Here is an 11679-nt window from a genome sequence, read left to right on the forward strand (position 1 = left end):
CTATAGTTGGGTCAAAGACAAATCCATAGATAAGGAATGGTTTATTTCTCTATGGACAAATCGAATCAGTTTAAGTAGGTTATATTTAAAAATTGTTAAAGGTTTACGCTAGTTATTTAAATATTTTTATATTATTACTCTTTGTCACAAATTGTTATTATGGCACCTCAACCTTCACTGAAAAATCTTACTAATCGAGCCTTCGGTAAACCTGCAGCACAACAGAATCCAGTAAGAATTATTAATTATAATGATTTTCACGACATGCTTGTACATTCACCGAATTCTATTTGGTTATATGTTATTATTTTTATTTAGACCCTGCAGGAACTAGGAGCACCACATGTCGATAGTTTCAACTTCTTGATAGAAACAGGATTGAATAAAGCAGTAGAAAATTTAGAGCCCAAACAGTATGCTATAAATGATGATAAATTAAAATTTATCATTTCGGAGGCTTCTTTATCAAGTCCAACTGTTCCTGTAGGAACAGTATGTTCAAACAGAGCTATATTCCCTAAAGAATGTAGACAGAGAGCTGGCACTTACAAGGGAAAATTACAGATTAAAATTGATTGGTGGCTAAATGAACAACCTCAGGAACCGATATATAAAGATTTGGGTGACATACCAATTATGGTAAAGGTAAGTAGTGATCTCATTCAGTTACTTCAGTGTATTCAATATTTTTTTATAGTCTAAAAAATGTCATTTACACAATATGACTCCTGAAGAATTGATTGCAGCAGGGGAACATGAAGACGAATGGGGGGGTTTTTTTATAATTAAAGGTCATGAAAAACTTGCTAGAATGCTTCTCATGACAAGAAGAAATTATCCAGTAGCTATTCAGCGAAATGGATGGAAAATGAGAGGTAAATTATTTTCTCCTCTGGGTATTTCTATAAGATGTGTGAGAGAAGATCACACTTCAGTGGTATGTTGAATTTTGCATGTATAAGATCAAAACAAAATTATACCAATTGATTTCAGGTAAATGTCCTTCATCATCTATATGATGGCACTGCAAAACTTATGTTCACTCATAATAAGACCCCATTTTTCATACCACTCATGCTTGTTTTAAAATGTTTGTGGGATTATAGGTCAGATTACATTATTAACAATAAGTTCATGATGAAAGCTTATGATGATAATAAGAAATACCAAGAGTAAGTTTCTACAAAGTTTAAATCTTGTTTTATGTAATTCTACCGTTAATTTTTTTAGTTGCATCTATCGAATGATGAGACAATTGGACGAACAGAATCTCCAAAAACACGAAGATTGCAAGAGTTATGTGGGTAAAGTATTCAGGGCCAAATACCCCGAATGCCCACCTTGGTATACAGATTCTGAAGTGACCGATTTCATCATTAAACATGACATTTTGATTCATCTGGACAATAATAAGGACAAATTCAATATGCTAGTATTCATGATGCAAAAATTGTTTACTTATGTTGAGGATCAATGTCAAACAGAAGGAGCCGATTCAGTTATGATGCAAGAGGTTCTTCAAGGTATTAATCTACAATATACTTTTTTATAGTTTCATTCGTACACAAAATCTTCAACAGGTTTGTGACAGTCACCAGAATTGAAAAATTGTCTGAATGCCGTGAAATTAATTTAATTCATTGATAACTTATAGAAGTTTATAAAAAAAAAAATAGATTCTATTATTTTCATAAAAACTAGATGACTTTTATTTCTTAATAATTTATTCAAGGTGGCCATCTCTACCTCCAAGTTGTGAAAGAAAAGCTTCGGACTTGGCTAGGTCGAGTGAGATACAGACTGGTCAATAAAGCAAGCAAAACGGTCGGTTATAAAGTGACTCCGCAAGACGTATATCAAGCCAGTAAGTATGCTGGTGGACTTGAAACAGAAATGGAGAATTTTCTTGCTACTGGCAACATAAATTCCAAGACTGGTTTGGGTCTAATGCAAGACAAGGGATTGGTAATTGTGGCCGAAAACCTGAACAGAATGAGATACATGTCTCATTTTAAATCTGTTCATAGGGGAGCTTTTTTCATGGTGAGATCTTTCAGAAGATTTTTTCTTTGACATTACGAATTTTTTTTTTTTTAATATTCCTTATTTTATTACGTTGCTTGCAGGAAATGAGAACGACTGATGTCCGGAAATTACTTCCCGATGCTTGGGGTTTCATTTGCCCGGTTCACACACCAGACGGAGGACCCTGCGGTCTTCTCAACCATTTGACTAGTGCGTGCTTCATTTCGAAGGAGGCCGACGAGGAAGTGGTCAAAAAGTTGCCCTTAGTTTTGGCTACGTACGGTGCAATCTCATTGGAAGACAGTAAATATTGCCACATGAACAAATGCACATTTGTTATTCTTGACGGCAATGTTCAGGGCTTCGTGAAGGATAAACATGCATGTAAGTTTTTTTATACTTTGGGGTAACTTAATAGATATAAGGTGTAATTTTTGGAATAGGCAGTTTCATAATATGAAAAGTATTATTTTATTTATTGGCATGCAGGTTGATTAGACTTTTAAAATGATATTAGGCGTATTGAAAAGTCTCTGGTCTGATACACAGATGGCGGTGCTAGTATTAAATCCATATGATTTTTAGTTAGTACCAACCTTCAAACGATATGTGTCAAAATTTGACAGCAGTCTGACCATTAGTTTGGGAGATATTGCGTTGTGAGTGTAGCTACATTTGTTATTTGACAAAAGATGAAAAAAAAGAATTTCGTGTGCTGAGAAAATATTGCTTTTTGAAGGGAAAAAATACAGTACACCAGAAAAATCAACCGTCATTGATTGGTATGCTAAGTTTAAACGTTGTGAAAAAAAGAGGCAAAATTGCATGAATTGGGCTTCTAATTGCTTCTGCATCCACCATATTCGCCAGGTCTGGCCCCTAGCGACTTTTTCCTGTTCTCAGACCTCAAAAAAATGCTCGCTGGAAAGATATTTAGTGCCAATGAAGAAATAATCTCCGAAACTGAAGCCCATTTCGAAGGGAAAGACAAATCGTACCACAAAAATGGTATCAAAAAGTTGGAATATCGCTATAATCACTGTATCGCCCTCAAAGGCAACTATGTTGAATAATAAAATAGAATTTTGCCAAAAAATGTGTTTTACAATGGTAGACCGGGACTTTTCAACTTCTTATTAATTCTTAGAATTATTCCATAATATGAAAAGTATTATCATATTTATCGGCTTCCTCGTTGATTAGACTTTTAAGAATGATACGCCTTAAGATGACAATAAAAATATAACCTCAAACAGATAGCTATTAGCCAAACCAGAGATCTGGCAAAAATAAAATCCAATATGGCGGCGGTTGGCGTGTTGTTTGTCATAAGGAGTCATTGGAAAAAGTCACGTGATCTGGACTGCTTAATAGTAAGAAAGTAATTCATCAAAGTAGTCGAATCCTGAAATTATTAGCTTCAGCTAACAGATGTAATACAATCTTCCTTTATTTTTCTTAATATAATTTTTTTTTCCAGTCAGATATGTGAATACCCTCAGGCGTGTGAAAATCAAAGGTGTGGAAATACCCAAAACAACAGAGATCGTTCACGTCCCCAAACAAGAAACTGTTGGTCAATATCCGGGCATATTCCTCTTCACTGGCCCCTCTAGGATGATGAGGCCGCTTTATCATATCGAAACTGGCGAAATAGAGTATGTTGGTACCTTCGAACAGGTTTATTTGGATGTTGCTGTCACACCTAAGGAAATTTATCCAGGTATGTTTTTTTAGGTTGTGAATTTCTTAGTAACCTTACTTTTTACGTAATTTTTTTTCTATGTAATTTTACCAGCCTAAGTTGTTTTGGCGAATGAATGCACTATTTTTTATGACATTTTCTCAGGTGTTACCACTCATTTAGAACCTTCGAAATGTGATTTTCTTTCTCATTTGGCTCGTTTGATACCTATGCCTGACTGCAACCAGTCTCCGAGAAATATGTACCAGTGTCAGATGGGCAAACAGACTATGGGGACGCCCTGCCTTAACTGGCCTCTTCAAGCCCAAACTAAATTGTATAGACTCACGACTCCAGCTTCTCCCCTTTTTAGGCCTGCTCATTACGATACCTTGGGTATGGACAATTTTGCAATGGGTACAAATGCTATCGTTGCTGTCATCAGTTATACGGTAAGTTTTAGAGGTTAATCCGAATGCTCTATGGTCCTGACCTAACCTAGGAAATTCAGCTTTCAAGTTGATGTAACCTAACCTAATATAAAAGTATAATCAGTGATAGAGTGCACTCTTCGTTTTTTACAGGGTTACGACATGGAAGATGCCATGATTATAAATAAAGCATCATACGATTTTGGATTTGCTCACGGTGCAGTAATTAAGTCAGAATTCATCAATCTAGACAATCCAAACGACTTTTTCTGTAGGGATAGCAAAAAAGAGTTTTTGGATGAATTCATAGATACAGATGGTCTACCATATGTAGGTAGGAGGATGCAGGCAGGAGAACCGTTCTATTGTTATTTCAGCGCTGACAAATCGGAATACGTAGTCGAGAAGTTTACGTCCCAAGAGGAGTATGCGGTGGAGAGTGTGAAACAGTGCACCGGTTTTGGCCCCAAAACACCAAGGATGGCGTGTATCACCTTTAGAATAGCGGTAAGAATTCAATTAATGGAAAAATTTAATAGAATTCAAGTGCCCGAGTAATGTGCATCGAGGAACTCCAAATTCAATTTTCTTATGTTTTTTTAGTATCTTTGATACTATGTATCTAACAATAGACGTCAGATTGAGAAGTTTTAAAGGTTATGGGGCTTTGACAATCGACGTCAAGGTTGACGTCTGTTTGACAGACATTACTGTCGATCATAGAACATTACATTACATTTGGGAATTCTTCTCGATTTGGGTTATTATTGCAAATGCAAGTTTCAACTCAATTATTATGGTAGGATAGCTTGTACAACCAATTCATTGGCGTTTTCAACGATATTCTAAATACTTGATGTCCGAATTACCCATTATGGGTGTCCATGGGTATTACATGTGTGATGATAATAGTGAACAATTGGTTGCAGAGAAATCCGAATATTGGAGACAAGTTTGCCAGTAGAGCTGGCCAGAAAGGTATCTGTTCGCAATTGTGGAATCGGGAAGACTTGCCCTTCTCTGAGACTGGTATGGTACCGGATATTATCTTCAATCCTCACGGTTTCCCCTCTAGAATGACAGTTGCTATGATGATCGAAGTGTTGGCTGGAAAATCGGCAGTTCTGCACGGTCTAGTGCACGACGCCACACCTTTCGAGTTTTCCGAAGATGATGCTGCTATCGATTATTTCGGAAAGCTTCTGGAACTAGGTTCGTATACTGAAGTTTTCCACTTATACAGGGTGCTTCGTGCAGGACAATTTGGATTGTCTGGATCACTGTTAAAAAGCCTCAAATCTATTCGTTTATGGTATACAGGGTGTTTTCAACCTTCATAACCTGTATTCATGAAATACCTTGAAATATTGTTTTGATTATGTTTGATTTTTCACTTTTTGTTGAGACTTGTCTGTTTTGTAGGTGGTTACAACCGTTGCGGCTTGGAAACTTTCTACTCAGGAATAAACGGTAATCAATTGAAGGCACAAATATTCACAGGGGTTGTGCACTATCAGAGATTGAGGCATATGGTTTCTGACAAGTTTCAGGTAAGACGAAAAAATTATATCCTATTTACGAAATCAGTTTCTTTTTTTTTTTTTTCTCTTCAGGAAAAAATTATATCCTATTTACGAAATCAGTTTCTTTTTTTTTTTTTCTCTTCAGAAGATTTGATTGAGTTTTCATGTTTTGTAGGTCAGATCAACCGGAACAGTTGATACCATAACGAGACAGCCCATAAAGGGAAGAAAGAGAGGAGGTGCTGTTCGTTTTGGTGAGATGGAACGAGATTGCTTGATCGCTCATGGTGGTGCCTTCTTGCTGCGAGACAGATTATTAAACAATTCTGACGCCACTTATGTGAGTTTTTTTCTTTGTTATTGATCTGGAGATTTTCAATAAGTATATTAGGTCAATTGAAAAGTCCCCGGTCTGCTCCACAGATGGCGGTGCTAGTATTAAATTCATATGATTTTTATTTAGTACCAACCTTCAATTGTTATGCGTTAAAATTTGACAGCAGTCCGACCATTAGTTTGTGAGATATTGCGTTGTGAGTGTAGCTACTTTTGTTATTTGAAAAAGATGTAAAAAAAAAAATTTTAAGTTGAAGCAAAATCTTGGCTTGATGAAGAGTTTCCGGGGTCTGCACCAGGAAAATTAACCATCATTGATTGGTTTGCTAAATTTAAACGTGGTGAAATGAGTACCGAAGACTGTGAACGCAGTGGACGCCCAAAAGAGGCTGTCACCGACGAAAAAATCAAAAAAGTTCACAAAATAATTTCGAATGACCGTAAAATGAATTTGAATGATATAGCAGACATTGTGAAGATATCATCTGAACGTATACATCATATCATTCACGAATATTTGTACATGAGAAAGCTGTGTGCAAAGTGGGTGCCGAGCGAGCTCATAATCGATCAAAAGCAACAACGTGTTAATGATTCTGAGCAGTGTTTGAAGCTGTTTAAGTGCAATAAACCTGAATTTTTGCGTCGATATGTGACAATGGATGAAACATGGCTCCAACATTTCACTCCGGAGTTCAATCGACAGTCAGCTGAGCGGACTGCACACGATGAACAGAATCCAGCTGGGAAAAACACAACAGTCAGCTGGCAAGATTATGGCATCATTATGCTGGGATGTGCAAAAGGGTCAGACCATCAACAGCGATTATTATTTGGCGTTATCGAGTCGTTTAAAGGATGAAATCGTTAAAAAACGGCCCCATTTGAAGAAAAAAAGGTGCTTTTTCATCAAGACAAAGCGCCGTGTCACAAATCAATGAAAACAATGGCGAAATTACATGAATTGGGCTTTGAATTTCTACTGCATCCACCGTATTCGCCAGGTCTGGGCCCCAGCGACTTTTTCCTCAAAAAAATGCTCGCTGGAAAGAAATTTAGCGGCAATGAAGAAGTAATCGCCGAAACTGAGTCCTATTTTGAAGCGAAAGACAATATTACTACCAAAATGGTATCGAAAAGTTAGAAGATCTCTATAATCGCTGAATCGCCTTCGAAGGCAACTATGTTGAATAATAAAATCGAATATCACCGAAAAAAATGTGTTTTACTATGGTAGACAGGGGACTTTTCAATTGGCCTGTCAGATTATAATTTTCTCCTAAAATATTTATGATTTTTTTTGTTACAAAGTCCATGTAATTCACTTAATTTTTTTTCCAGGTTAAGGTTTGCGGATTGTGTCAGTCAATGATCACTTGTATGACTGAAACTACGAGGATGAATGAAAACAAAGAGCTAATGGAAACGATAGACTTTTGTAGGTTGTGTGGATTGACAGACCACGTGAGATCAGTGCTTATACCTTATATATTGAAGATATTCATACTGGAATTAGCGTCCTGCAATATCAGCATAAAAATGGCTCTGAAAAGTTTCAAAAAAGATGATGAATAGTTAAATAATGGTTTAAGAATAATGATTTTTGATGAAAAGTATTTGTTGATAGTTTTAATACTAATGTACATTTTGTTTACAAATAAATCTTAATTATTTTGTTACATTGTTATTATTCTAGATTCCAATAAAATTTGAAATGATGATATTTCAAGTTATTCTTCTTTATATCTTAGACTTGAGTAAATTATCAATTTTTCTGTAAAAGAAAGTTACGCTGTCCATTTCAAGCACCTAGTTTCTTGATGGATATGCATACACTTTATGCTGCAATATTTTATGCCACATGTTACACAAGTATACTTGGAGAAGAATCCACAAACGTTACAGAACTTCCTAGCAGCAAAATCTGCACTTCTTGCCTCAGCATCTAAATAAGAGATTCTACCAGTTTTTTCTGCCTCAACTCTATCGTCTTCAACCATTTGTTCGAATGTCTTTCTATATTTACTTTGGTAATAATCTGCTGAACGTTCACCCTTTTTTTTTCTTGTCGATCTCTGCTCTAGATCATCGTCAAATTTGGGCAACTTTTTGCTCATAACAAGATCTGCATGGGGATCTTCTTGATAGTTATCGCTTTCCAACAATTCTAACATTCTTCTAAAACGTCTTCTTCTTGTTGAATCATCAACGATTTTTCGTTTTTCGCATTCCTTTATTCGACCGGAGCCGCGAGTTTGTTTTTGAGCACTCATGCTATATCAAGTTTTGAAACTTATTTATGTAAGCAAATAGTTTTAATCAAATTACCAAATGTTTATGTTATTCAAAAAAACTTGGGTTAGAACCAATTCGAGGCATAGAGCATCTGAACATAGAAATATTTAAGATCTCCAAAATTCATATATTTTGAGAATTGGGAAAACCTCTAAAGTAATTAATTTTTCGTATATAGAGCTATTGAAACTTTCCAATATACAATTCTGCAATTTGAATCACACAGCAACAATTAGTTCAGTACTACCATAATTATAGAAAACTATATTCCAACTCATGTGTCATCTATAAATGAAAAGTCGAACTAACTATTAGTTCCTCTACATTTTTTCAGATGTCACTACCTGTTTTCCTTATACTAGAATTATTTTAACATGAATTAATTCCGTTGTTGTAAATTCATGATTCTTTGATTCTATTGTCATTGACCAATGAATCAATAAGTGATTTGTATCAAATTTCCTGAATATGAAATCATCAAAAATATTCCAAATTCTATGTTATGTCAATTTCAAAACTCTGTGTTTTTCTTGTTATGTCAACCTCATTTCATTAAATTAAAATATTCAAGAGAATCTCTACAAAAATTTGTAAACAAAAAGATAGTATTATTAAATTACCTTGATTAACTTTAGATTAAAGTGTACCATAAGTTACTAACTGAAATAGGTTATATCAATTCAGATATAGAAACAATCAAGTCGAAACTCAGAGTAGCATGAAAACTGTTGAAAAGAGCACTGACACTGTTGAAACTATTTCAAATGGAATCTCTAAGGGCCCCATTGAGGAAAAGAAAAGAAATAATGGTCTCATGAAATTATCTAACTATGTGTTAGCTTTACGTCCGTGGTCTCTCAGTGCAAGTCTCATGCCTACCTTATTAGGTTCTACAATAGCCTATAAATATCCTGGCGAAGCAGATTTTAATTATTTCACGTTGTTACTCACTGTAATAACTGTTGTATCTGTACATGGTGCTGGAAATGTGGTCAATACATATTTTGATTATGTAAAAGGTATTGATAACCGAAAATCTGATGATAGGACTTTGGTGGATCATATTCTAACTAAAGATGAGGTGATTTAGTCATTTAATGTTCGTTTTGAAAGTAATTAAATAAAATGTTTTAGGTTGTATCTCTCGGAGCATATTTATATTTTGCTGGTTGTATTGGTTTCATCCTATTGGCAATACTATCTCCAGCGAAAATGGAACATTTAGCCTTAGTATATTTTGGAGGTTTATCATCTAGTTTTCTCTACACAGGGGGTATAGGGTTTAAGTACATTGCATTAGGTGATGTATTGATATTAACCATATTTGGACCTATTTCTGTTTTATTTGCTTTCATGTCTCAAACTGGATATGTAGAATGGTCCACAATGTATTATGCTATACCATTAGCTCTCAATACAGAAGCTATTCTTCACAGTAACAATACTAGAGATTCAGAAGCGGATAATAAAGTGGGTATTGTAACTTTAGCAATTATTATAGGTCATACAGCATCGCATGTGTTATATGCATTTCTGCTATTCACCCCCTATATAATGTTCATGGTAGCTTCCTTGAAGTATTCTAAGTGGTTCATGATACCTCTTGTGACATTGCCAAATGCTTTTAAAATTGAAAAACAGTTCAGATCGAACCATATGCATAGTGTACCCAAGAAAACAGCCAAATTAAACCTGTTCTTTGGCATTTTATATGTCTTAGCTTGCAGTATGGTGACATCTCTCCCTTACATCACAAAAAGATAATTTTATTAGGTTAATTGTAATTTATGTAGGAACTTTTTTTTCAATTTTGTGAACATATCAGGGAATTCTTCTACTTGACACGAAATATTATTGTCAGGTTAAGGTTTGGTTGAAGAGATAAAAAGTTTATATCATATTTAATATAGAAATTGCTTACATGATTTCTCAAAAAAGAAAAAAAAACCGCGAAAATTTGTATCACTAACTTTTATTTCAAGCTAACTAATATAGAGGTTAGTAGATTGAAAAAAATATTCATTTTATTATCGAAACTTGTTTTCTCCCTAAAATACTTAAGATGAATTTATTCTGCTGACAATCATATTACGATTGAAAGAATTCAAATATCAGGATGCGATATAAGCTTTTAGGGTGTGAATTTTTGTTGATAATTTTTTATGATTGTGCAGCTTGAATGAAAAAAATGAATTCAGTACAAATAATTTATAAGTTGTTGGTTTTAGTAGGAATCGATTATTTCATATTAGTCTATTAAAAACTAATTAAGCATTGATTGACTTTAGATTATGAACTGTAGATCTCAGTCGAAGAAACGGGATATTTTCACTATTTATTATAAATTATTCAAGACAATATATCACTAGAACTCTTCGGACTAAATATATCAATTGAGAATGATTATATTTGGGTGGTATTTTCCCATGTCCTATTTAATATTATTTATTTGAATGTAATTTTATATTTGTATATGCAGGCATTTTCTGTTGTAATAATTTCTTAATTATGGGTAGATTTTGTATAATCGGTGCTATTTTTGTAAGTGGTTGATGTGATGTATTTATGAAACTGAGCCAATATACTGATTTCCGACAATAACAAACATGTTTGAATAGATATTATATCAATTGTGAATACGTTTTAATAATTTTATATTTTTAGTGATTAAATTATTTATGAAGAAATAACTTTCTATTATTGAGGGAACAATTCTATAAACCTGAAATTTAAAGTCTTTAATAGTTTTTTTTGTGAATAAAAAGTATTTTTGTATAGAAACAAACACGTTCAAGTCAAATTTGCAGAAAATATTTGGCTGTTACTAGGAGGGCAGTGTTTTTCTCTATTTACTAATATCCGATATCGAAATCAGTTTGTTGTAATAAATTAATAGATATTTACTTCTCCTAGTTGACAATAAATAATATTTTCTGATGATATTCACGTTTAAATCATATATTTTTGCAATGTTAATTGGGGCAAACAATCATTATTGTTAGTCTTTTTTTCCTGTTCGAATAATGGTATTTAGAGGTACCAAACGAAAAAATTTGAATTCAATTTTCAATTCAAATATTTTGAGAATTGGGAGAACTGCTAGTGACATCTTAAAGTATGGAATGAAACTAAAGCATAGTTTGACTTTCCATTTATAGATGGTGCAACCATAGACCTTACAGTGTTCTATCAAGTCACGGTATAGGAACCTATATTTTGTTTGCTACACCATCTATGGACGGAAAGATGAACGAAGCCTTAGTTCCAGTCCAGGTTTTTAGATGCCACTACATGTTTTCCAAATTTTCAAAATATTTTATTACCATTCATTTCGTCTCCGAACAGATTGAGTAAAGAATGGTGTCGAATGATAAGGCTCCACTTG

The 11679-nt window shown here is 34.1% G+C and overlaps 3 protein-coding genes across 3 annotated transcripts; 2 read left to right on the forward strand and 1 right to left on the reverse strand.

The window, feature by feature from the left end:
* The first annotated feature begins 45 nt into the window (after nucleotides 1–45).
* LOC123682258 (DNA-directed RNA polymerase I subunit RPA2) lies at nucleotides 46–7678 on the forward strand. The gene is made up of 14 exons (XM_045620794.1): nucleotides 46–231; nucleotides 319–645; nucleotides 698–937; nucleotides 994–1172; nucleotides 1231–1523; nucleotides 1733–2043; nucleotides 2127–2409; nucleotides 3506–3748; nucleotides 3875–4161; nucleotides 4294–4647; nucleotides 5070–5352; nucleotides 5563–5690; nucleotides 5839–6003; nucleotides 7341–7678. Exons 1-14 carry the CDS (start codon nucleotides 160–162, stop codon nucleotides 7572–7574), a joined length of 3399 nt encoding a protein of 1132 aa, XP_045476750.1. The 5' UTR covers nucleotides 46–159; the 3' UTR covers nucleotides 7575–7678.
* On the reverse strand, nucleotides 7600–8369 carry LOC123682259 (zinc finger HIT domain-containing protein 1). Its single transcript, XM_045620795.1, has one exon. It carries the CDS (start codon nucleotides 8270–8272, stop codon nucleotides 7787–7789), a length of 486 nt encoding a protein of 161 aa, XP_045476751.1. The 5' UTR covers nucleotides 8273–8369; the 3' UTR covers nucleotides 7600–7786.
* Nucleotides 8370–8818: 449 nt separating this feature from the next.
* LOC123682454 (ubiA prenyltransferase domain-containing protein 1 homolog) lies at nucleotides 8819–10220 on the forward strand. Its single transcript, XM_045621063.1, has 2 exons — nucleotides 8819–9375; nucleotides 9429–10220. Exons 1-2 carry the CDS (start codon nucleotides 9013–9015, stop codon nucleotides 10056–10058), a joined length of 993 nt encoding a protein of 330 aa, XP_045477019.1. The 5' UTR covers nucleotides 8819–9012; the 3' UTR covers nucleotides 10059–10220.
* Nucleotides 10221–11679: the final 1459 nt, after the last annotated feature.

This window comes from Harmonia axyridis, chromosome 6 (assembly GCF_914767665.1).
Source record: "Harmonia axyridis chromosome 6, icHarAxyr1.1, whole genome shotgun sequence".
In the NCBI taxonomy this organism is placed as follows: domain Eukaryota; kingdom Metazoa; phylum Arthropoda; class Insecta; order Coleoptera; family Coccinellidae; genus Harmonia; species Harmonia axyridis.